The sequence below is a fragment of the Triticum aestivum genome, chromosome 5B (genome assembly GCF_018294505.1).
Source record: "Triticum aestivum cultivar Chinese Spring chromosome 5B, IWGSC CS RefSeq v2.1, whole genome shotgun sequence".
NCBI classification, from domain to species: Eukaryota; Viridiplantae; Streptophyta; class Magnoliopsida; order Poales; family Poaceae; genus Triticum; species Triticum aestivum.
In genome coordinates, this window is record NC_057807.1 from 549,611,390 (window position 1) to 549,638,852 (window position 27,463).

The following is a 27,463-nucleotide window of genomic DNA, read 5'->3' on the forward strand; positions in this document are numbered from 1 at the left end:
AAAGGTCCCATTTTCAAACTCTACCCCCCCCCCCCCCCCGGATCGCCTTTTCAGTTTTAAAAAAAATAAAAGAAAATAATGGAAATGTCAAAAAAATAAAAGAAAATAAGTTTCTCATGTGATATGTGGTCTAGTTGTTGGGAAAATTTGCAAATGTGAATTTTGACTTTACTTGCAAAATCTCTCTGAAATTTGTAAAAATGGGCATAACTTTTGCATACTAACTCGGATGAAAAAGTTTTTTATATGAAAAATCATCTACTCGAAAAGTTACATCCAAATTTAACGGGGGAACCCCGTTAAACATTTTCAAAATCCTCAAAAACCTAATAGAAAAAAAGTTACGGGGCTTGTAAGATCTAGAGTGGAAAAAATTGAAAAATATTCAAACAGTGGGCAAACTATGGTCAAACAATGGTCAAACTAATTATTCTAGAATATTAGTGTTACTAAATAATTATTTTAATTATTTCAATTTTGGTCAAATCTGGTCAAACTGTGGTCAACTGTGGTCAAACTGTGGTCAAACAATGGTCAAACTAATTATTCAAGAAATATTAGTGTTACTAAATAATTATTGTTTTTTAAAACAATAGTTTCAAACTCAAACAGTGAAATGTGTCACTTCATGCTCAAGCAAAATTCCTGAAGGTTAATAGGATTGACATCTTATTATTGTCAGGAAAACAACAAGTGCAGACTTGGAGCGTGGGAGAATAGAACCCGGAAGTTAAGCGTGCTTGGGCTGGAGTAGTGAGAGGGATGGGTGACCGGTTGGGAAGTTAGATGATTTGGAATGATGAGGGGTGATAAAAGAATAAATTGAGAAGTGATGAGGGGTGGTGATTAGAGACTAGAGGTTAAAATAATTCAGAAATTTGAAAAAAAAAATTCAATTTTTTTTTCAAAAACCTGTGGCGGCCTTTAGTCGCGGTTAGCCACAAGAACCGCGACTAAAGGTCGTCCGCCCCGACGGCCACCTGGCGCCCACGTGGACGGGCCTTTAGTCGCGGTTCTTAAGCAACCGCGACTAAAGGGGGGGGGGGCCTTTAGTCGCGCCCGTTCGGTCGCGGTTGCGCAACCGCGACTAATGGCAGTTGCGAACCGCGACCAAAGGCCCTTTTTCCACCAGTGGACAAGGTTAATATGTCTGGCTCATACGTTTCTTCAACTGGAAAAATTTCAAGGACGGCGACACTTTCAAATAATTTGTGCTGACGTATATGGTGATGTGATGACATCTATAATTAAGTGAGTTTTTTAAGGTGTATATAAAGTGTTACTTTGTTTGAAACGTTCCAAGCTAAAATAATTCTTGGCTAATCTGTTTCTCCAATTGGCAAATTGACAAATACGATAACTCTCTCGATCAATATGAGTTGACGTATCATGGTTGGTCACCTATATATTTTTTGCGCCGTTTACTTCATCAAGACGTCGTTGTTCGAGTTCCTTTCACAGTTTGGGTGTTGCCAACGATGAGGGTTGATGTTGATTGTTGCTGCCGCATCTTGTTTATTGCTGCGGCATGACTATTGGAGGTCATTTATTTGTTTTACTTGGCTGTGTGTAACATCGCTGTCTCAACCAGCTCTTGGCATTATGTTGCTACAAAGGTCAAATGTACTTGTTAGTGCATTTACAGCCGGGCGCCTTATACTTGCCGCATACGACCGGGCGGACCGTCCGGTCACTGTCCGGTCGCAAAATTTCAACCCAGACGGGCAGGGGCGGAGGCAGTAGGGGGGCGAGCGGGGGCCAGACCCCCCCATGGACCGGCCCCCCTCAACGAGTTGTAGCGGGGGCTAGCACTAATATTAGCCCATAGCGAGTATATGGGCTAAGCCAATGTGTCAAGCCCAAAACGCAATTTGCAAAAAGCGGGCCATGGCTTCATGTACGTACGCATCCACACCATCGGCTGGACATCACACAATCCATCGACGCGCACGCATGCATTGAGGCGACTCCCTCAACTCGCTAGGGCTTCGTTGAGCATTGCCACCAGCAGCCGGCCGCCGCCGCTGCTTAAGCCAGTCTCTAGCGCACTTGCCGTGGAATTGCTATGTCACCTATATCATCACGAAAGCCACGACCTTGCAACCAGGCGCGGGTGGCGGCCGGAGTCTTGCCAGCAAACAAGCTCCAATCGGACTCACTCAAGTCAATCAAGGTATTACTATAAACCAGAGTACTAGTTAAGGATTTTATTAGACTGGTTACAAATTGTTTACACGGGCAAAAAAGAAATTAATTCATCAATGAGCAATAACATATACTCCCTTCGTATCAAAATATAAGACGCTTTTGTTGCTTACTTTAGCCTAAAAAACTTGATATTTTGGTACAAAGGTAGTATAATTTATTTATTAATCATCAGGATCCTTCTGTCATATTTGTTTTATCTTCTTACTGTACATTGGTTATTGTTAATTAATAAAGTCTAGTGGCTTACTGAAAATGAAAGATATATCATTTAGCACCTTTATCATCATCCATTAGTGAAGATGAAGATGACATCATGAATGTAATACAGATTTGTCTTGTATGATGGGCCTAGTAGCTAATCATAAATATAGACGAAAAAATAGAAATGTAGCTTTGTAGTATTGTTATATGGAAGACTTAATTTATATATTGATATATCATATATGTTGAGATATATCAATTTTCCATTTCCTAAACAACTACTTATTTTCCTACCTGCTCCTTGATTACTTAGCTCCCCCATTAAGAAGTTACATCACTCTTCTATATGATCCTTAAGAGAAAAAAATGAGTTCTAATTTGGTGGTAAGAAATGCATCAGTGCAGATGTTCGTTTCTAGAGGCAAATAATCTCAGATTTCTGAGTGAACTATAATCCCTTGTAAATATAGTTCTAGCGCAAACAACATATTGCCTATTTTCCCAACAAAGAGCCAAATTTAACTCTTTATTTTTTGACTTCTTGCATCATAATGATCGAGCAGATTAATGAACAATTAGTGCCGTTATATTATTGCTTGATCAGGCTTGAGTTATGATGCACATGTTCACAATGATGTAATCCCACCTAGATCGATGTTGGACTATTAGAGTTTATGTCCCCGTTGGAACACAAAGGCAAATTTTCTCGTAGAAGAACAAAATTTGAGCTGATGCAACATAAAACTTGTGAAGAGCGAGATATATCACTCTGCCTTTGCGCACAGCGTGCACACTCCAGAGAGATATTCCGTACTTTCCGGAAAGCAGCGCGTTTGGCAAGGTGTGTACTTAACGCACGAAGACTTTACTAACACATGCACTGTGCACGGGCCCTTGGGGTACATGCCGTCCAGCCTGGAGAGCAGCATGCTGTGCACCGGCGAAGGCTGCTGCCAGGCGCCCGTCGTCGTAGTCAAGGCAGCGACGGCAGCAGGGTCCTCTAACTCCGTGCAGCTCGAGCGGTTCGGCCGGAACAACCGCACCGCCGACGAGGAGCGGATGCCCACGCGCGTGTTCGTCGCCAAAAAGGGGTGGTTCGAGAACAAGAAGGTCTCAGACAAGCTCTTCCATCCCAAACGGCCGCCGGCGAAGGATGTCGCCACGGGAGTATCAGTTTGGCTGAGCTGGGAGTTCGCCCAAGATCCTTCTCGTAAGCAATAGAGTGAAAACACACACACACACACACACACACACACACACACACACACACACACACACGGTCGCCCTTCCCGAGCGACGCGATCGGGGAGGTTCCCCACTACTCCCCCTCCCCGCGAGTTGCTGCCCCCCTTCCCCCTCGCCGCTGCCGCCGGCGGGCGCGGCCGGGCGTTGCCCGCGTGGCACCCCACAGTCCGGTGGTAGCGGCCCCCCCTTCTTCCCCCGTCGCTGGATCACGGCTCGGGCGAGCGGTCCTAGCGGTAGAGCCCTTCGGCCGATGACGTTCCGGTCGCGGATCTGGACGGCGGCGGTGACGGCCCATGGCTAGCCCAGATCTAGGCCCTATGGGCCCTATCTGGGTCGGAGCGGGCCTGCTGGTGGGCCGCGGTGGGTTATTCCCCGGTGGTTCTGGCGAGCTCCTCGCGACAGGGACGGCGGCTGCTGTGCCGCGACTGCTGCAGCATGGCGGCTGAGCTTCACGGGCCCATTCTGGGCCCGGCCGAACATTTGGTCTGGTGTGCCTCTGCTGCTATGCCCGGTTTGCTACCGCCTAAGCTGGTGGAGGTTGTTCCCTCCCTCGTCGCTGCGGTGCTGCCGGTCCTTGTCTACAGGTGTCTCGTTTGGATCCGGCCGGCCTCGCTTCGTTGGATGTGGTGAGACGACGGCGGTGTCCTCGTGACAGTGTTGGCGCATGTTGGTGGGCGGCGGGTGTGGTGGAGCCGAAGGTTGGTCCTGGGTGGCGGGCGCGAGGGATCGGGAGAATTCCATGTCGGGTCTTGCCGGCACCAACGCGGTGACGCCTGCGGGCGCCGCCATCCTTCTTGAAGGGCGTCGGGTGACCCTCTCCTCCCTCTACCCTTCGTATACCGGGAGACATCCTAGGATTCGTCCGGGCAGCAGTGTCATCATCGTCGCATTCCTTCTTGAAGGTGGTGCTTGGTACACGGCAACTCGGTGACTTTGGAGCGTGGTGGTTATCTTCGGTGGGCGCAGCGGTCGCAGGCTGTCGTAGCTTTCGTTGATCCGGCGTTGTTGGCATTTTTTTCCTCTTATTTTCTCTTGTATTTTCTTTTGGGTGTGCTTGTGCTATTAACCCCAGCGTTAATCGGAATGTTGTATCGGGTGGTTGCTATAGCGGGGCGAAAGCATATTTCAAGCATCGTCACAGCAATATATCTTCTTCTTCCACCGTCATCTGTAATCGAAAATCCTAGACCTACGTAAACTTTTACGTGTTCCTAAGTAACTTCCTTACAACAAAACTAAACGCCCCCCCCCCCCTGATTTTCAGGGGGTGAGCCCGGCGGCTTCACTAATATCCAATTAGCTGCTGCCAAATCATCTTTTATCGTAAGATAGGTAACAATATGCACGTAGAAGTAGCATTGCTCATCTGTAATGGTGGTGGTGTACGAGGAGGCTATAGGTGCTACTGCAAAGAGGGCTACGAAGGCAATCCCTACATCCCCGACGGATGCCAAGGTTCAAATTTTTCTTCCCACATTTTACTTCTGAATTTGCACATTAATTAATTAGACCCACATGCAGTTTTATTTGGATTAAATTTATACCCCAAATTTGTTTAGTGATATTTTCTTCCTTTTGAGAAATATGGTACACATGCTCACAACGTGCACGCACCGACACCGTCGTACCAACCAAAGAAAAGCCGCGGAAAACCACCGCAAGGCGCGCACTGCGGCCGCAGGCGTGCAGGGCCACCTGGCCCCCGCGACACTTGTGCAGTACGTTCACCTTTGGACGCGGATCCAGCAGACCACCCTTTCCGACGCCCCGGACACCCTCACCTGGCGCTGGGTGTCGAACGGCGCGTACTCCGCCAAATCGTGCTACAAAGCCCTGTTTGCCGGTTCCACGATTGAGCCCTCCTGGAGACTTGTGTGGAGACTCTTCAGGAGATAACGTTTTAGCTTCGATAATGTCTCCAGGAGGGCTGTACTGAAGAGTGCATCCCCTTGTGTGGATGACCCTGACTGATCAAGGGGATGCACTCTTCTCTCTGTCCAACCGCAACGAGCTCATCCTGTCAGGATGCAATGTCCAAGCAACACTGCTAGGGCCTGGTGACGACCCAAACATCATCAGCGTTTGAGCCACTTTTTGCTCCAACTCGGACATCAAAGCCAGGAGGGTGCCAATTGCAAGCCATGACAGCGACGACTATAGTTGTTATGGTGTGGGTTGTTGCAGGGCATGTATATCTACGTCAACTGATGGCATGCCTGATACGATGAACTTCAAATTTTTCGACATCAATAGTGTCCAGGATAACATCTCGCGGCCACCATATGTGCTAATCGCAGAGGAGGGATGGTTTGACAATCGCCTCATCTCCAAACAGCAAATGCAAGCGTCTCAAAGCAAGTCAAATTTTAGCCTAATGTTCCTATTATTCTTCAGTGGGAGGTGTTGCAATCATCAGGCTTACCCAACGCCAAGATGAAGTCACTTCAAAATTGTCCTATGGAGGTAGCCGCCAATATTTGCAAGAGCAAACACAGCCACTGCAAACCAGGAAACGGAGGTTATACTTGCCGGTGTCATGAATGGATGCAAAGGTTAGCAACGTACATGTACATGGCCACTTAAATGAAAACGTTAATATACTTTATCCATTATGTAGTTAACTGAATTTGGCTCTTTTTTTCCTTTATGCTACAGGTGGCCCCGTGACACTTAAAGGCGACCAACTTAAGACGATGATGAATACTAGTATTTACGAGTCACCTCTGTATTGCTATTTAATTCTTACTCAACTTAATTTGGTTCTTCTCATTATTACGACAACATGATTTTTTTTTATGTATGTGTTGTTTGGTTAGCATGTCTAGACACACCATAGATATGGAATAGTCACAATAATAATTTCTTTATTTTGCATATCAATAGACAGATTAAAGATCTATGTTTTTTTCCAAATATAAGTGTGATTGTAGGACTTTCTTGCGGGGCGGGTCTCATGATTTGGGTTCTCACTTCACTGTTTGTTTCCAAGAAATTGAAACATAGGAGAACGCTGATGTTAAAACAGAAGTTCATTGAGCAAAATCATGGACAATTGCTGGAACAGTTGGTATCTCAAAGAACTGGTATTGCAGAACAAATGATCATAACCTTGGAAGAGCTAAACAAGGCAACACGCAATTTTGATAAAGATCTTGTGGTTGGCGGTGGAGGGCATGGTACTGTTTACAAAGGGATTTTATCGAACCAACATATTGTGGCCATCAAGAAACCAAAGAAGGTTCTTTCAAGGGAGATTGATGAGTTTATAAATGAGGTTGCCATCCTATCACAAATCAACCACAAAAATGTCCTAAAACTCTATGGTTTCTGCCTTGAAACTGAAGTCCCGATGTTGGTATATGAGTTCATATCCAACGGGACTCTTTATGATTATCTTCATGTTGAAGGACCAATATCATTGTCGTGGAACAACAGGCTGCGCATAGCCACTGAAACAGCCAAGTCGCTCGCCTATCTTCACACAACTGTGGCAGTACCTATCATCCACAGAGATGTCAAGTCCGCTAACATACTTTTGGATGATACTCTCACAGTAAAGGTAGCTGACTTTGGAGCTTCAAGGTACATTCCGATGGAGAAATCTGGGTTAACAACAAGAGCTCAAGGTACACGAGGATACTGGGACCCTATGTACTTTTACACTGGGCGGCTCACGGCGAAAAGTGATGTTTACAGTTCTGGGGTTGTCCTTGTGGAACTGCTAACCAGGAAGAAGCCATTTTCATATTCGTCCTCAGATGATGAGGGTCTTGTTGTACATTTTGTTACCTTGTTTCTAGAAGGGAATTTGCTCCAGATATTAGATCCACAAGTTATTGAGGAAGGGGGCAAAGAAGTCCAAGAAGTGGCTGCTATTGCAACAGCATGTGTGAAATTAAGTGGAGAGGACCGTCCAACCATGAGGCAAGTGGAGTTGATGCTTGAAGGCATATGTGCATCCGAGGAGCATATTTTAGATAAGGTAGTGGCTAAAAAAGTTTACAAGAATGGTATCGAAGTAGGTGTTCAATCTAATAAGTTAGTTAGAAAAGTTAATGAGGGCTCGACAAGACGGTATAGTATGGAAGAAGAGTTCATACTATCTGCAAGTTATCCTCGGCAGTCTGGTTTACAAGGGACATAATTATTCCAAGTTTCCAACTTAGTGAAATTGTGCTCAAGGAAAAAATTTCTTATGTTGACTCAACAAAATTGTTTTGATGTATATCTAGTTATCCAATAGTACCTTTGCGAATTTCTGCTCAAATCAAAGACTTCATTTGCAAGATCACCAGCTTTGTTTTGTTATATAGTTCAGTACTGATGTTGTTGTCCATGAGAGATGAGCTAGCGGTGAAAGGGCATTTGCAAGACAAAAGGAGATAAGTAGTTGTGGGTTCCTCCAAAAAAACAGTTGTGGGTTTCGTAACGGTGAAATAATTAGCCCGCTTGCTACATGCTCAGGTGAGCTCATGTTCGCTCATTGACACAACAATCACAAGGTAGTAACATGGACTAGTAACATATGTACTCCCTCCGGTCCTTTTTACTCTGCATATTAGGTTTGTCTGAAGTCAATCTCATCCAACTTTGACCAAGTTTATATAAAAAATTATTGACATTTACATAACAACACCAACATCATTAGATTCATCTCGGAATATATTTTCATATTATATTTATTAGATATTATAGATGTTAATAATTTCTAATATAAATTTGGTCAAACTTAGCTAAGTTTGACTTTCGGCAAATCCAATGTGCAGAGTAAAAAGGACCAGAGGGAGTATGTTACTAGTCTAAGTTACTCCCCACTATGACCAGCCAACAAAATAACTTGGGCACGTGGGAGTGATACCTCCATCTGTCCTGCATCGCAAGCTCTTCCCCGCTACCAACACGCCGCGACTCTCTCATCCTGGAGTTGTTTCATGTGCTCGCCATTCTGCTCGCAGCTGCACGTCGAGAACAACACGCGCTGCGCCTTGTGGCCTTCCTCGCCGGCGCAGCCTAGGTGCTCCATGAATTGAGTGAACAGATGTCAGTTCCAAGAGATTAAGTTATAGGGGGTCGGTTAGCTGCAGAACAGTGATTTCCCTACAAAAATTTGTAAAGTGAGATAGAGAGTAGAATTGTTCGATTTAGGATAATATGTGACCGGCTAGAGATGCCGCTGGGATATTTCATTGTGTTTCAAAGTTGCTCCAGTACTATATGCACCACACTCCCGTGTTAATAATCCCCACCGTACGTTAGCACGCACGCACGCTAATTCTTTGCTTAGCCATTTGCATCCATTTTGATTCTACTCCTAAATCCCAGCTAGAGTCAATTTGCAGATATACCCAGTTGAGCACGCCCGGCGGAAAGGAAAGAGTAATGCTCGATAAGGTACATGCATGTGCCCCGTCCCGAAAAGTTGACCATGTTTTTGGTCAGATCATGTGCATACATCGATCTCCCACATGCAATCCTGGCTTCGAAAGGATTAATTAGTAGCGTAGCGGTACTCTGCTCGGTAGCTAACGCGCGGTAGGTGAGATCTCCGACGGCCGCCTGAGCCTATACTCCGTACATCAGTCAGGCAGGGCTGCACATTGAGTTCCGTCCATCTAGCAATGGTGCACACGACAGCCACCATTTCGATCTCCGCGACGGCGGCGCTTTTGCTGCTGCCGCCGACGTTGCTCTCATTCATCGTCGGAGCCGCAGCAGCATTGTGTGCTGGCTTTTGCTTATGCTTGGGTAATGCTTGATGAGGAACAACATGCATGTGGCCTATAAAAGGGCAAGTAATTACAACGCTCTCCGTTGCATAATATAGTACGTACAATTTTTCTTTATGTCAGATTTTGAAAACTTAGATCAAGTTTTAGAGATAACTATTTATATCTACAATACAAAATATATAAAGTATGAAAGTTCATCTTATAGTGAATCTAAGGATATAAGTTAGGCACTTTTGATGTAAATGTTTTTCTTCACAAATTTGATCAAAATTTCTGATGATTGACTTTTTAGCAAATCTATTTGCACTACATTATGGAACCAAGAGAGAGTAATTAGAAGGTGTCAGGACATGCATTAATCGACCACCTTGTCGGTCAGATTTTGTGCCGACATCGATCGATCTCCCCCTGCCCACTGGTAATCTGACCGATGGAGCCGTTGCAGTAGGAGTGAGTGAGCTCCACATGCAATCACTGACTTCTTGCTAATAAACTACATTGTCGATGTAAATCTCCATCGGACGGATTAATTAGTAGTGTAGCATCGCTAGCTAGCGGTAGGTGAGATATGAACACCGACGGCCGCCGGCGCCTATCCTCACACCTCAGTACAGTAGTTGACCGATCAGTGCAACAGCAGCGCTTGGCAGGGCAACAAATTGAGCTCCATCCATCTATCAATGGCGCACACTAGAGCAACCATCTCGATCTCGGAGGCAGCGGCGGCGCTTTTGCTGCTGCTGCTGCTGCCGCCGCCGCTCTCATTCATCGTCGGAGCCGCAGCAGCACCGCGGGGGATCGGGATGCCGGGCTGCGCGACCAGCTGCGGCAACGTGAGCGTGCCGTGCCCGTTTGGGGTGGGCCCGGAAAGGTGCTACTGGCCGGGGTTCAACCTCACCTGCGACCGCCGGAGCAGCCCGCCGCGGCTCCTCCTCGGCGACGGCAGCCTCCAGGTCGTGGAGGACATCCTCCTCGGGTCCGCTATCACCGTCGTGCGCCAAGGCGACATAAGGCTCGACGAGAACGGCGCCTGCGCGTTCGGCGGCGGCCTCAGGGACGACGGGCCCTACTCGCTGGCCTTCAACAACGATCTCATCCTGACGGGCTGCAACGCGCAGGCGACGCTAAAGAACGGCCACGTCACCGTCGCCGGCTGCTCCTCGTTCTGTGAGACCGAGGATGTCGACGGATCTGACTTCAACGGGTTCCCGCTGTCTAGGCACCCCACCAGCATGGTGTGCTCTGGCATAGCCTGCTGCCAGTCGGCCGTCCTCACCAACTACCAGGACCGGAGAGCGGGAAAGGTCCCGCACAGCGGCTCCTACGGCGTGGAGCTCCGGTGGCTTGGGTGGAACGGCACGGCCGACCGACGGTGGCCGCCCCGCGTGTACGTCGCCATGAATGGGTGGTTCGAGCAGACGCGTTTCTCCTACGATCTGCTATGGAAGGGAACGCGTCCGTCGGTGGCTGTTCCCGTGTTGCTTGACTGGGAGGTCGCCAGCCATGGCGCGGAGCCTGACAGCAACACAAGCTCCTCGGAGTGCCCCGCCGAAGCTGCCCGAACCGTGTGCCGAAGCAACCACGCATCCTGCAACAAAGGTGCACGGGGCTATACATGCTTCTGCGACGAGGGTTATGAAGGCAATCCCTACCTCCCACGCGGATGCCAAGGTTTTTCCTTCGCTTTCCACTTGCAATGCATTATGTTGCATACTATATCATGTCATTCGCTCACTCTTCTTAGGAGGCTAGTTAGTATGACCGCATATTATTTAGACTAGCATTTGCACAAACTCATTAATTTTGTTCTACTCCCTCTCTATGAAAGTATAAGACTTTTTTATCATAGTGTCAATAAACATCTTATATTGGGAGGGGCATTTTGGCTCCCAAGAGCACATGCTCCCGGGTGAGAGTACCGCAAAAACAATTTTGTTAATGTTTTCAAAAAATTCTGATATTTTTTGTCAATGTTAGTGTTAGTGTTGCAAGCATGCTTGACAATTTTCATGTGAAATGGAGCAGGAGTGTTTCGTTGGTGGGAAAAACAAATTTGGGATAACATCTGGTGTAATATATTTTTTTGCACTGGCCAAAATGCTTAACCTTTTGGCCTTAAAATTTGCATGTAGCATTTGGATGTGACTAACAACAAATTAAAATTCTGTCTTGATTCTTTTGACATTCCAAAAATAGTTTTTTTGCCCAGGAGCACGTGCTCTCGGGAGCCGAACTGAATTTTCGTCTTATATTTTTATATAAAGGGTGTATATTCCATTGATGCGTACAGTCTATATATGATATACACCCTCAGTTCCTAAATGTAAGATGTTTTTACAGTTTAATTTGAACTGCAAAAACATCTTATATGTAGGAACAGTGGTAGAGTACTATGTATGTGTTTTAGAGTAGAATGTTCTCAAGACTTTCCATGTAAGTAAGTTGGTATTCTCCATATTAGCTTTTTCCTTAGTCACACTTTATAAAGTTTGACTAACCAAGTTCGATCAAAAACATAGTAAGTGAGTATTCCCTCTTTTTATTTAATCTGTATATTAGTCTATAAACTTGGTAAAAAATGTGGAAACTTGACTTAAGACAAAGCTAATATGCAAAGTAATAAAAACTGAGGGAGTATCTAGTTAGTACAGCATCCTCCGGCAAAAAAGAAAAACATACTTGGTATAGCTTTAGTGTTGTTCAGTTTCTTTGGTTTTGAGAACATAATACTTAATTTGCATGTATTGCTTCGTCGGCGATATAACATGGTGTAGATATCAACGAGTGTGAAGAGCCAGGCAGTCGGTGCCTTGGTCCATGTATCAACAAGGAAGGATCGTACGACTGTGGTTGTCCATCAGGAACGCATCGTGACAACGCAACTGGCGGATGCATCACTCCCGTCACAGGTGAGCCTGATTTACCTTCAAGATAATTGAAGCCAAGTTGTAGCCAAACACCTATAATTATTTGTGTATGTACTTTGTTTCAGTCAACCTTCTTCACTTGTTGCACTTGTAGGTAGCTGCAATAGGTCATGCGGAGACGTGCAGGTCCCATACCCGTTCGGCTTTGGGGCTTCCTACTGCTACTGGCCAGGCTTCAACCTCACCTGCGACTACACAAGTATCAACGGCGAGTCCCTACAGCTTCTACTCGATGACTACGACGCCTTTCGAGTCGTCGAAATCTCCCTTCAAAACACCACGGTGCGCGTCATCGGCACCGGTGCCCTTACTAGTGTCACCACCAAACGTGATGCGGACTTCAGTTTCGATAAAGTCTTCACGGCAAATAGAGAGACACCATACTCCCTGTCCACCCGCAATGAGCTCATCCTGACAGGGTGCAATGTGAAGGCGAAGCTGACTGCCGGAGACGATGCCAAACCCGGCATCATTAGCGGGTGCTCCTCATTTTGCTCCTTCAACAATACAGGCGGCACCACTAAAGTTAGCACTGGAGGACAAAACAAGTACTGCTATGGCATGGGTTGCTGCCAGTCGCGTATCTCCATGTCGTCGCACGGCATGCCCAAAATGCTGTGGCTCGAGTGGCTTGACGAGAGCAACACATTGGACTTAAAAACCATGTCCTCCTATGCGCTGATAGCGGAGGAGGGATGGTTCAATCTCACAATGCTCTCCAGTGACTCGGCAACGAAGGTGATTCCTATTGTTCTACAGTGGGAGATCTTGGATTCGGCATTGCCCAAAGCAGAAAACTTGAAGAGATCAAATTATACGAGTTGTCCTATCCTATGGAAGTGGCAGGCAACATTTGCAAGAGCAAGAACAGTTACTGCAATCTAGGGATAAGAGGCTACTCATGCCAGTGTAGCGATGGCTACAGCGGTAACCCGTACATGGTCGATGGATGCACAGGTTAACATTTAGCATATTGTTACTTTGTCCATATGCATACTGGTACTATGCATGTACTCATTACTGTACTGAATTTATTTTTGTTTCCTTTGGCTTGCACACTCTGCAGGTGGCCACAAGTCCTTTAAAGGTGAGCAACTCTCTGCAACTTCGGGAGGATTTCCTTAGTTTTGCGTTTTCAAATAAAGACAACAACAGCTAGCATTTCAATAATGGTAATTCCGAAAAGATACTACTCCCTCTGTCAAGAATTACTTGTCGCGAAAATGAATACATACATCGATTTTTATCCATTTCTACGACAAGTAATTCTGGACGGAGGGAGTATCTCACACCAGTATGGTGTATTTGCATTCTCGTCACTAAAATGCTTCAAAAAAGTTATATTTTCTTTCATTTATTAGCATGTGGGGTGTATATCCAAGGCATTATTCTGCCATGGTAATATCAATAACATATGTATATTTTCAGGTACAAGTGTCATTGTAGGAGTTGCCAGTGGGACGGCTCTCATACTTATGGTTTTCGCTGGATTATTCATTTTCTCCCAATTGAAATGTCGAAGGGCGCAGATGTTGAAACGCAAGTTCTTTGAGCAGAATCGTGGGCAACTACTGCAACAATTGGTGTCTCAGAGAACTGATATTGCAGAAAAAATGATCATAACCTTGGAAGAGTTAGAGAAGGCAACAAATAATTTTGATAAATCTCGTGAGCTTGGTGGTGGAGGGCATGGTACTGTCTATAAGGGGATTTTATCAGACCTCCATGTTGTCGCCATCAAGAAACCAAAGAAGGTAGTTCAAAAGGAGATTGATGAGTTCATTAATGAGGTTGCTATACTGTCACAGATCAATCACCGAAATGTCGTAAAACTCTATGGTTGTTGTCTTGAAACTGAAGTGCCAATGTTGATATATGAGTTCATATCCAACAGAACCCTTTATGACCATCTTCATGTTGAAGGACCAAGATCATTGTCATGGGACAATAGGCTGCGGATAGCAGTTGAAACAGCCAGATCTCTTGCATATCTTCACTCAACAGCTTCGGTACCTATCATCCATAGGCTGCGGATAGCAGTTGAGACATCAAATCTGTTAATATACTATTGGATGATACTCTAACATCAAAGGTAGCAGATTTTGGAGCTTCAAGGTATATTTCTGTAGAGAAATCGGGTTTAACAACAATGGTGCAAGGTACAGTTGGATATTTAGATCCTATGTACTTCTACACCGGACGGCTTACCGAGAAAAGTGATGTTTATAGCTTTGGAGTCATGCTAATAGAGTTGTTGACAAGAAAGAAGCCATTTTCATATGTGTCTTTAGAAGGAGACGGCCTTGTTGTACACTTTGTTTCCTTGTTTGCAAAAGGCAATCTGTTGGAGATACTAGATCCACAAGTTATGGAAGAAGGAGGAAAGGATGTTAATGAGGTAGCTATACTTGCCGTGGCATGCGTAAAACTAAGGGGAGAGGATCGTCCAACCATGCGTCAAGTGGAGTTGACACTGGAAAACTTCCATTCACCCAAGCAATATGTCATGGATGGCGCGGTGGTTGATATATCCGAGAAGAAAAGAACTATAAAAATGTCCTTACCAACTAATGACGGAAGAAGCAGCAACGAAGGGTCGACGAGGCAGTATAGCATGGAAGAAGAGTTCCTAGAGTCTGCGAGGTGTCCTCGGTAGTTTTGCTCGAGCATGTGTAACATGGTTAACTATCTGTCATTTACCTGCGTTCAATTACTGAAGCAATAGTGTTCCTTTGGTTTGTCCCAGACTTGGGCTTTGTTTGCTAGTTGTTGCTTCAATCAGTGTACACTAACTTTTCTCTGCTTTGAATATTACTCATAGCAAAACAACAATATGTCCATAGGCTATCTCATACCTTTCTCTTTATGTGGGTGTATGTGTGTGTATGTTGCTAGCACATGCTTTTGGTGCAAATCTCAACAATTAGTATATGTTAAGTAGAGAGCCAAGATTCCCATACAACTAGATCGTCTGGGATCAGCTTCTTTGAAGCAATCCAACTGGATGCAACAACAATAATACATTTTTTATTTCCGAGATCACATCTTACGAGTTTTTTCAATAAAGAGTGCTCTTTATTGACTCATAGTGTAGCATCAAGCGATACAATCATAATAAATACACACCCGACCTCTGCATAACCAAGATGCACACAGCCAATGCAACACACACACACACAGACACAAACAATCACGCCGGCAAAAAGCAAAGTCTTACAAGACCAAAGCTATGCCTAAACGGATGGAGAAAAAGAAAACCCTAAAGCAAAAAACACAACGATCGACGAAACACAGCAGTGACCATCGGGCGCCAACCAATTCTTGACAACACAAGAACTACGAGAAAGTTTCTTCAAAAGCGACGCCTCCAGAAAGGGAGCGATGCGCAAACGCCGCCGTCACCGGTCCAACCACCAAAGGTCAGAACATGGGTTTTCACCCTGAAGATCAAATCCGAGCAAAACTCCGAGCAATGCCTTCACCAGGGTAACGACGCAAAAAACGACGCCATTGCTAGGTATAACCAATCAAGGTCAGACCTAGGGTTATCACCCCGGAACTCGAGACTGGGTACACGAGAAGTACCATCCAATAATCGAAGTCATCTTATGTTGTCTCCTCCACTTGCCTCGATCCCAATAGCTGCATATGCACACGGTTCTGGTGGTGAGCGATGGTCATGCCGGCACGAGCAAGCTGACGTGACACGACGAAGCCGCTCGCTACCACCCGACGAAGTCTGATGGGGATGAAGAACAGTGGCACTACCAAAATCCAAAATTTGGGACACTTCGGACGCCCCGCACCATCCTCACAAAGTGGCAGCCCGTAGCTGATCTGCATGAGACGACAGCATCTGACATTGCCACTAACTCCGTCGTCCTTGCCTTGCGCCCGAGCCCAAGTAAGCACCGCCTCCCAGCTGGCGACACCGGCGACGGCCGCGACAACTGCGCTAGGCCACCGCCTCAACCAGCTGGGCTGCCCCTGATGGTGGACGCCAGAGTAGCTGGCCGTTCCAGTGTGGACGAATCTCCACTCCATGCTAGGGAAGAGAGAGCTGCTCACGAGCTGCCCCTGATGGTGAATTACGAGTTTTAGAAGATTAGTTAATTAATTAGTTACTCATCGATCTGTTTTTTCTCCCGGAATCATGGAAAATTTCAAACGTCTAGTGTGACCGGCACTATTTAATTTTGTTCAACAGCTCTGTGTTGTGTCAGTGCGAAATATTATCCTTTCGACCTAGCTTTACATACAGGTGTCAGTTGTGATGTCCTTTTGCTGATACAATATATTGTGAAACAACATCTAGCCAGATGGCTTCCTCGACCAACGCTGGGAGAGTTCATGCAGAGATGCCCACGCACAAGCCTGGAAAGGAGTACGCGTGCACCTCGTTCAGACAAAACAAGCAGGAAATCGGGAAGACAACGCAACTATTTTAGTAAGTTCACAAATACACATTTGACACTTACTAAAACAAATGGTCTGAAATAACATTCGGAAAACACCCAAGATTAACTCAATCAAATGTAACTTGATCGCTGAAAAAAAAATGTAAACGAGCTTAACGAGGGTATGTCGCAGACAATATGAACTCTTCTTCTTGACTGTAACTTCTGCTACCTTCCTCCAAGCTTGTAGTTCTTCTAGCTAGTTGATGGATAACTCGCTGCAGCACAGTTCTCCCATTTCGTTGCACTCGCAGGTCATATGTGGCACTCTCATTATTGGTTACTTGGAGGCCTTCGAGTGCCATCTCCACTTGCCTCATGGTTGGCCTCTCTTCTCCTCTCATTTTAATGCATGACACGGCTACATCAGCCACTTCTTGCACCTCACCACCTGCTTCCTCCGCCACTTGTGGATCTACTATTTAACTTAGATTGCCTTCAGCATGTAGTTCACCAAATTTGAGAACCAGACCTTCTCCTTCGGAGGATAGATACATGTTTGGCCTCTTTCTAGTGAGCAGTTCAATAAGAAGCACTCCAAAGCTATAGACATCACTCTTTTCTGATAGTCGTCCTGTGTAATAGTACATAGGATCTAAATATCCTCGAGTCCCTTGCACTGCAGTTGCTGTTACCTCTGTCTGATCAACTGGTATGTACCTTGAAGTACCAAAGTCAGAGACCTTTGATGTGAAGGCATCATCTAGCAGTATGTTGGAAGATTTAATATCTCTATGTATTATTGGAAATGTTACAGCTGAGTGCAGGTAAGAGATAGCTTTGCCTACTTCACTTGCAATCTTCAGTCTGGCTTCCCATGGTATCGATCTTGGCGGTTCTCGATGAAGGTGGTCACTAAGGGTTCCATTGGAAATGAACTCGTAGGCAAGCAAAGGGACTTCTATCTCTAGACAACATCAATAAAGCTTGACAATATTCTTATGGTTGATGTGTGAAAGGATGGCAACCTCATTTAGGAACTCGTCAATTTCTCTCTGAACCATAATGTTCGACTTCTTGATGGCCACGACATGTAAGTCTGATAAAATATCTTTGTAGACAACACCATGGCCACCATCTCCAAGCTTACGAGTCTGATCAAAATTGTTTGTTGCCTTCTCTAGCTCTTCCAGGGGAATGATCATCTTCTCTGCAATGCCGGATCTATGAGATACCAGCTGCTCCAACAGTTGTCCATGATTTTGGATGAAGAACTTCTGTTTCATCATTCTCTTCTTGCAGTGCCTAAGATGCCCGTCTTATTATGAACCGTCTGGGGCAAAAAACGCTGCTCCAATAGACGGTCCAAATGTAAAAAAATTGGATCGCGGCCTCAAGGTGATGTAAAATTGGAAACTTTGTGATGCAAATTTACATCACGAGATACAACTGGTTCAAAACCGCGGCCGCCCACCAAACGCCCAACTGCCACTTCATTCCACTTCCGTCTGGCAACCGCCCGCCCGCGACCGAGCACCAGCTGCTGAAAGTCGCCACCGCCACCAGCCAACTCGCCGTCGCCGCCACCACCCCACATTGCCGCCGCTGCCCTCCGCCGCCCTAGCCTTCGTCGCCTCCCCCGTCGGAGGGCGTCTCGCATCCGCCCCGGCGCCGCCGTTTTGGGAGGCAGCCGCGGCTGGATTCGCCGACTCCGGCGGTCCGCCTTGCTCCATTCTCCTCTGCACCGCCGCCGCCTTCCGCCGCCCTAGCCCTCATCGCCTCCCCCGCCGGAAGGCGTCAAGCAGCCGCCCCGGTGCCGTTGTTTAGGGAAACAGCCGCGGCTGGAATCTCCGACTCCGGCGGTCCGCCGTGCTCCCTTCTCCTCTGCGTCGTCATGATCCCTTCCCCTCTGCACCATCGTCCGCAGCAGTTCTCCTCTGCGCTGCCATCTGCAGCACCAACCAATCGAACCGCCGCTCATCTTCCTCCACGTCGCGCACAAGGTGTTCGACGAAATTCCCCAAGGTAAAAGAATGACGAAACTTGATGATTTTAATTGGATTTGGATAGTATGTTTGACAGTGGTTGTCTGCATTGTAGATAAGCTCGGTTGACTCCTCATTTGTGGACGATTCTTCGTCGGACGAGGAATTTGATTTGCATGAAGAAGAGAACATTGCTATGCTTGTGGCCATGCACAAGGGGAAGAAGCCAAAGCACGGTGGTTCCTTCTATGATCGTGCGTTCATTTAGAGAGGACGGATTGATGTACAATGGATTGATGTACACAAACGGTTGATGCGCAACTACTTTGGATCACCACCCGTTTTCCCGGATAATTACTTTCAACGCCGTTTCAGAATGTCGAAAGACTTGTTCATCCACATTTGCAATTCCGTGAAGCAGCATAATCCAGCCTTCGAGCAGCGAAGGAACTATGCTGGGTTGCTTGGCCATATCATTGAACAGAAGGGCACTACCGCTCTGCGCATGATGGCATATGGTGTTCCGGCAGATTACATTGATGACAACTTGGCGATGGCAAAGAGCACAACTATCTTCTACGTCAAGCAATTTGCAATGATTATGGTAGAAGTGTTTGTTTCACAGTACTTGAGAGAACTCAATGCTCAGGACACTCAGAGGCTTTTAGAGATGAACAAAGCTCGAGGGTTTCCAGGTATGCTTGGGGTCTGTGGATTGCATACATCGAAAATGGAAGAACTGCCCAAAAGCATGGCATGGACAATTTAAGGGTCGTGGGAAGGATGCCACTATCATTCTTGAGGCAGTTGCCGATCATGAAACATGGATTTGGCATGCATTTTTTGGGATGCCTGGATCTTGCAATGACATCAGCGTGCTCGACCAGTCACCTTAGTTAGCAAATGGAGAAGCACCACCAGTGATCTTCAAAGCAAATGGCCGCACATACAACTATGGGTACTATCTTGCAGATGGGATCTACCCAACGTGGAGTACATTCGTCAAGCCGGTTGCAAAACCCGAAGGTAAGAAAGAACTTGTCTTTCACAATGCATAAGCGGCCGCTAGAAAATATGTTGAGAGGGCTTTCGGGATTTTGCAATCTCAATTTGCTATTGTGCAAGGACCATCTAGATTCTGGGATCAAAAGATCATTTCGTACATCATGACTGCTTGCGTGATTATGCATAATATGATCATTGAGAACGAGCGTGAAAAACATTTATATTACAACTTCTATCACTTGATGGGCATTCATGTTAACCCCATGCAAAAAGAACAGCGCATCAGACGTTTCATGAAGGTGTATAGCAAGATTAGAGACACCGATGTGCATGAACAACTCCAGAAAGATTTGATGGAAGAGCATTGGAAATGGCATGGCGAAAGAGCCGCATAGATTCATTATTTGTTTGTGAATAACTATGTTGTATTTGTGTTGCAGTTGATCTCATGGATTTGAACAACTATGTAATAATTTTATATTGTGGACATGTATAATTTTTTTATGTTGTTTTTAGATGTTTTTTGCAATATGTGCGGCTGTACAGTGGCTCAGCAACAGCCGCGCGGCCATCGGCCGGTTTTGCATCTTTGTTTTGGACCATCTGTTGGAGTTGCTCTTTTTTTACATCTCCATTTTGGATCATCTGTTGGAGTTGAGCCTGTTTTGAAGATGTAAAAAAGCACTTTTTGATGCTCCAAATTTGGACCATCACCTGTTTGAGCCGTCAAAATTTGGACCATCTATTGAAGATGTTCTAAGTTAAGTATTTTCAACTCAACAATTGCATGCTTGTGACAATCAATCTATAGACCCTTTAATCCAATATAACAACCATTATGTGCAGTTTAATACTCCATCCGTCCAAAAATACTTGTCGGAAATATGAGTGTACCTAGACGTATTTTAGGTCTAGATACACCCATTTTTATCCATTTCTCCGACAAGTATTTTCGGACAAAGGAATATTATATTTCTGAAATATTATATTTCAATGCAAGTTTCAGTAAATAAGGTAATATGTGTCACAAATTTACAACTACAGGGTAAAAAATGAAATTGACTCTTGAAATAACAATCATTTCTAAGGAATAGAAAATCCCCAAATCTAGTAGTAACTATTAAGGCTAGAAGATCCATGTACTGTAATTGCACTAGGGATGGTGCTGTATAAAAAGCAAAGACATATTGGGTGTACATGGAGCCTAACCTTGGTATCCGTTGGTGACATAAGGCTAGTTTCAATGCATTGGTGCTTAGATGAGGTGCTAAGTATATTAAAAACTTTAGCAACTAAAGCCCTTAATGCATAGGTGCTTAACTTGTTGGTGTTAAGTATGCTTCATTTAATGATTTTACAACTAACGTTCTTCATCCGTTGATGGGATCCTTCCAATTAAAGTGTTTTGCCTAGGTTCTTGTGCTTGACATTGTTTCTTTTTGGGGTCACCACATTCATCTCTCCCCTCTTAATTACCTTGCCACATCAGACTTTTTTCCTACATGGCAGTCTTAGCACCTGTATAAAGTGCAGCATTGAAAGGGGCCTAAGGAGAGCCGTCGTAACCGTCCTCACAGGCGCACATGAAGCCTTTGTAGCCGGGAGAGCATATGTTGTGTTTGCTCTTGCAAATACTCCTGGCTGCGTCCACCGGGCACTCGCTGGACCACTTCCACCGGCGGTACCATCCCGGCAGGGGACCTCCCACCCCAGGACAAGTGGGACTTCCACGGAAGCAAATGCCGAGGGCGGAGGCCGGCTGCAAGAGTAACTTATGGACGTACCAGCCCTCCATTGCGACGAACACGAGCCCGGGTATCAGTTTGTCCTCCGTACGGTTCCGGCCGAACCATCTCAGCTGCACGTCATAGGAGACACGGCCCAGGATATTGTCTGCCATCGTCTTACGGATGTACTCCCTCCGTTCAGAATGATTCGTCCAAGAAATGAATGTATCTAGATATATTTTAATGGGGAGGACGTAGTTTGCTCCCGACTCCTCCTGAGTCGCCCCTGCGCGGCGACCGGGGGAACCCTAGTGCCGCCGTGTCCTCGTCCCTGCCCCGACCTCTCTTTCTCGCCGCCGCCGGGGAGCGCCGCAGGGCAAAGCCCGGTCGGCCTCGGCGGCGGCGGGATCTCTTCTCCCACGGCTTGCTGGATCTGGCGTAGGCGGATCGCGACGGTGTTTGGCAGCATGCTGGAGGCGGGGCGGGCCGGCGCGGGCTTGGGGGCGACGGCAATTTCTCCTGGTGTGCGTGGGAGTCCGCTCGGGGAGCGCGGCGGCGGCCCTCGGCAAGCGGTGGCGGGCGCTGGGCTCTCGGCGGCGCTCCGGCGTGTCAAGGTGGCGGTGGTCCCTGTGCGCGGTCGGCGGCTCCGTCTCTGACCCGGATGGCGCGGGGGATGGAGGCGGCCCGACGTGGCCAGCGATCTGGATGCGGTGGTGCCGGCGGCTCGCTGATCTGCCAGTGCTCCAGGGTTCTTCCTGGTGGTGCTGGTGGTGACGGTGACCCGTGCACGAGAGTTGGATCCCTTCGAACTGATCTGGGTGAAAACTTGCCTTCGGCGTCTGCTAAGGCCGGCGGTGGCGGCAATATCTGCGTCGTTCCCTTCTTGAAGGCATCGCCGTGGAGAAGTTCAAGGCCACTCTCTGCTACCTCTGGGGGAAACCCTAGATCGGATGATCGGATGACGGCGGCGCTCTGGTGTCGTTCCTCTCTTGGGGCGTCATTCTTGGAGGTACACACGTGATCTAGGGACCAGAGGACGGATTCTTTGATGGAGCGGTACTTCATCCTACACACTGATGGCGGCGGATCTTGACGGCGTGGTGTAGTGCAGATTAGGAGTTCGTTGTGGGAGGATGGACTCGCGCAGGAGGACGACGATGTCGGGCGTCGTGGTGGCGTCGATGACAGAGAGACCTGGCAAGGTACATGCAACAGTACATCTCTGAAGATGGATTGGTGGCAGGTGACTGCGGCGGCCTCATACCCGGTAGGCGTCCTGGTTGAGGAGTGCGCCGGGCTGGTAGGTGCCCCGTACCCGGCAGGCGTCCTAGTTGGGACCTCAGGTCTTAAACGTTTAGGTTAGGCAGCAATGTCTGTTCGGTATTAGGCCCAGATTATCTGCGCCCAGTCATCAATTGGATAGGTGTAGCGACAGTTGTTGCTTAGATGGTGGCTTTAGTCTTGCTGTTGTATGGCTTCGTAAGGTCTTGTGAGAATAATTAATAAAATGGCCGTATGCATCGCCCAAATGCAGAGGCCGGGAGTCATCCTCCTTTTCTAAAAAAAGATATATTTTAGTTATAGATACATTCATTTTTATTCATTTTTATGACAAGAAATTCCGAACGAAGGGAGTATATGGTAAGGGGTCTTGCAGCAGTAGTACAATCCGGAGCAGTACTTACCTGGACCGCCGCCCCCGGGCGGCAAGCCGGTGAACCAGCTGGCGTCGGAGCAGAACGAGGAGCAGCTGCCAATGCTGAGATTACTGGTTTTATCCCGTAGAGTCGCCTCCACGTTGCAGCCACAGTCACGACGAGCTCGTTACGGCTCACCGCCACAGCGTAGGCTCCGTCGGCGTCGAGGCTGCTAGAAAGGAACGTGCCATGCCCACCGCTCGTGAGACTTGTGCAAATAAATTGCATTCCAACGCGGAAGCAACACGTACGGCACCGCGGGAGTTGTTGGGTGGGGTGGTGAACATTGTTCTTTGGATAGACTAATCTATTGTGCCCAACATGCGTGCATGCATGATAAAAGTTCTCAAATGAGATTCTGCAAGATTTTTTTGTGTGGATCTTAGCTGTGCAGAGGCCGGATGTGTGTTCACTGTATTATGTATCTTGTTGATGCTTCATTTTAAGTCAATAAATTCCATCCTTTGTCGAAAAATCGATCGGCACCTTCGCTATCGACGAGTATAGGATAAGCATGTTTACTCACGGCACCAATAGCATCCTTGTGCTGCCAGCTACAACAAACTACTATGAAGAATCCTCCTCTATACTTTGCTACTCAAACTAGCTTAAGAGTCAACTATTCCAATTCTGTCAATGCGTGTGAAAGAAAATGCAGTTTCTTTCTCAAATGTTATGGTGTCATCTGGGCAGTTTCCCCTTCACTTATCTGGGACCACCCATCATCAGCAAGCCAAAGATAGATTGTTTCATCCCACTGAATCGGTGAAATTAAAGAGCATGGTATGATCCCTCCACACTTCGAATTAGGGAAAGCTCTGACTGATTAAACTAATTCTGTCCTCCACTAGTAGAAAAAGAGGCTTCCGTCCAGCCTCATTAGTCGCGAAACTGTAGGGACCGCGACTAATGAAGTCTTCAGTCGCGGTTCGGCAGATGAACCGCGACCAAATGCCTGGGCCCAGGGCGCTCGCGGGCTTTAGTCGCGGTTGGCCAGGCCAACCGCGACTAAAGGTGCCCAAAGGCCTTTAGTCGCGGTTGGCCTGGCAAACCGCGACTAAAGCTCGCGGGCTCTAGTCGCGGTTTGCCAGGCCAACCGCGACTAAAGGTGCGCAAAGGCCTTTAGTCGCGGTTGGCCAGACCAACCGCAACTAAAGCCCCTCCCCTATATATACCCATCCGGCAGCCAACACTTAGCCATTTGGAGCCATTCTCTTCACAAGTGGGTGTAGGTTTGTTTTTGGTTCCTCTTATGCACATAAGGTGTTTGATGAAATGCCCCAAGAGCATGAAACAAACATGACATGAAGTGTTGGAGCCACACTCCTCGATCGCGGTTAGCAACTTGATGAACCTTTGATGTGTCATTGATAAAATATGCATGTGTGCAGTTCATTGTTTAATTTATATTATTTGTAGCTAGTTAGTTTAACAAATGCATGATGGTTAATTATATATTTTATATTATAATAATGCAGATGAATCGGCAATGGATGTACGGTAACCGACTCTCCGGCGAGTTCACTACGGGTTTGAAAGATTTCCTCGTAGTGGCTAATGCGAACAAGCAGGGGGGTTTTGTTATCTGTCCATGTGTTATCTGTAAGAATCAGAAGGGTTACTCTTCCTCAAGAGATGTTCACATGCATCTGCTTCGGCACGGTTTCATGCCAAGCTATAATTGTTGGACCAAGCATGGAGAAAGAGGGGTTATAATGGAAGAAGATGAAGAAGGGGATGATTTCATCGATGAAAGCTATCTTGCTCATTTCGGTGATACTTTCATGGAGGATGCTGAAGGTGAAGGGGAAGGTGAAGAAGAGGCACGTGATGATCCCGTTGATGATCTTGGTCGGACCATTGCTGATGCACGGAGACGCTGCGAAACTGAAAAGGAGAGGGAGAATTTGGATCGCATGTTAGAGGATCACAGAAAGGCGCTGTACCCCGGATGCGATGATGGTCTGAAAAAGCTGGGCTGCACACTGGATTTGCTGAAATGGAAGGCAGAGGCAGGTGTAGCTGACTCGGCATTTGAAAACTTGCTGAAAATGTTGAAGAATATGTTTCCAAAGGATAACGAGTTGCCCGCCAGTACGTACGAAGCAAAGAAGGTTGTCTGCCCTCTAGGTTTAGAGGTTCTGAAGATACATGCATGCATCAACGACTGCATCCTCTACCGCGGTGAATACGAGAATTTGAATGAATGCCCGGTATGCACTGCATTGCGTTATAAGATCAGAGGCGATGACCCTGGTGACGATGTTGAGGGCCAGAAACCCAGGAAGAGGGTTCCCGCCAAGGTGATGTGGTATGCTCCTATAATACCACGGTTGAAACGTCTGTTCAGGAACAAAGAGCATGCCAAGTTGTTGCGATGGCACAAAGAGGACCGTAAGTCGGACGGGGAGTTGAGACACACCGCAGATGGAACGCAATGGAGAAAGATCGACAGATGGTTCAAAGATTTTGCAGCTGACGCAAGGAACATAAGATTTGCTCTAAGTACGGATGGCATGAATCCTTTTGGCGAGCAGAGCTCCAGCCATAGCACCTGGCCCGTGACTCTATGCATCTACAACCTTCCTCCTTGGTTGTGCATGAAGCGGAAGTTCATTATGATGCCAGTGCTCATCGAAGGTCCGAAGCAACCCGGCAACGACATCGATGTGTACCTAAGGCCATTAGTTGATGAACTTTTACAGCTGTGGGGTGGTGTCCGTGTGTGGGATGAGCACAAACAAGAGGAATTTGACCTACGAGCGTTGCTTTTCGTAACCATCAACGATTGGCCTGCTCTTAGTAACCTTTCGGGACTGTCAAATAAGGGATACAATGCATGCACGCACTGCTTACATGAGACTGAAAGTGTACATTTGCCAAATTGTAAGAAGAACGTGTACCTTGGGCATCGTCGATTTCTTCCGAAAATTCATCCAGTAAGAAAGAAAGGCAAGCATTACAACGGCAAGGCAGATCACCGGCCGAAGCCTGCGGAACGCACTGGTGCTGAGGTATTTGATATGGTCAAGGATTTGAAAGTCATCTTTGGAAAGGGTCCTGGCGGACAATCAGTTCCGAAGGGAGCTGACGGGCACGCAGCCATGTGGAAGAAGAAATCTATATTCTGGGAGCTAGAATATTGGAAAGTCCTAGATGTCCGCTCTGCAATCGACGTGATGCACGTTACGAAGAATATTTGCGTGAACCTCCTAAGCTTCTTGGGCGTGTATGGGAAGACAAATGATACAAAGGAAGCACGGCAGGACCAGCAACGTTTGAAAGACCCTGATGACCGGCATCCGGAATGGTTTCAAGGTCGTGCCAGCTACGCTCTGACCAAAGAAGAGAAGGTCATCTTTTTTGAATGCCTGAGCAGTATGAAGGTCCCGTCTGGATTCTCGTCCAATATAAAGGGAATAATAAACATGGCGGAGAAAAAGTTCCAAAACCTGAAGTCTCACGACTGCCACGTGATTATGACGCAATTGCTTCCGATTGCTTTGAGGGGGCTCCTGCCGGAAAATGTTCGAGTAGCCATTGTGAAGCTATGTGCATTCCTCAATGCAATCTCTCAGAAGGTAATCAATCCAGAAGTTCTACCACGGTTACAGAACGATGTGATCCAATGTCTTGTCAGTTTCGAGTTGGTGTTCCCGCCATCCTTCTTCAATATTATGACGCACCTCCTGGTTCACCTAGTCGAAGAGATTTTCGTTCTCGGTCCTGTATTTCTACACAATATGTTCCCCTTCGAGAGGTTCATGGGAGTATTAAAGAAATATGTTCGTAACCGTGCTAGGCCAGAAGGAAGCATCGCCAAGGGCTATGGAAATGAGGAGGTAATTGCGTTTTGTGTTGACTTTGTTCCTGACCTTAAGCCGATTGGTCTTCCTCGATCGCGGCACGAGGGGAGACTAAGTGGAAAAGGCACGATCGGAAGGAAATCAACGATATGTATGGACGGCCATTCTCTGACTGAAGCACACCACACTGTACTGACCAATTCCAGCTTGGTGGCTCCGTACTTTGAGAAACACAAGAATATTTTACGCTCGGAGAACCCGGGGAAGCCTGAATCCTGGATTAGGAAGGCCCACATGGAGACTTTCGGCAGTTGGTTGAGAAAACATTTAATGAATGACAATGATGTTGTAGATCAGCTGTACATGTTGGCCAAGACACCATCTTCGACTATAACGACTTTCCAAGGGTACGAGATAAATGGGAATACATTTTACACGATCGCCCAAGATAAAAAGAGCACCAACCAAAACAGTGGTGTCCGCTTTGATGCAGCAACCGAGAATGGGCAAAAGGTCACATATTATGGTTACATAGA

The 27,463-nt window shown here is 46.7% G+C and overlaps 1 protein-coding gene and 2 pseudogenes across 1 annotated transcript; 2 read left to right on the plus strand and 1 right to left on the minus strand.

Annotated features, from left to right (window-relative positions):
- The first annotated feature begins 6,667 nt into the window (after window positions 1–6,667).
- On the plus strand, window positions 6,668–7,798 carry LOC123115008 (wall-associated receptor kinase 3-like). Its single transcript, XM_044536322.1, has 2 exons — window positions 6,668–7,337; window positions 7,458–7,798. The coding sequence occupies exons 1-2, from the start codon at window positions 6,668–6,670 to the stop codon at window positions 7,796–7,798; spliced, it is 1,011 nt and encodes a 336-aa protein (XP_044392257.1).
- Window positions 7,799–10,033: 2,235 nt separating this feature from the next.
- On the plus strand, window positions 10,034–15,141 carry LOC123116875 (wall-associated receptor kinase 2-like; annotated as a pseudogene).
- Window positions 15,142–16,880: 1,739 nt separating this feature from the next.
- On the minus strand, window positions 16,881–21,597 carry LOC123115009 (wall-associated receptor kinase-like 2; annotated as a pseudogene).
- Between the last annotated feature and the right edge of the window lie 5,866 nt (window positions 21,598–27,463).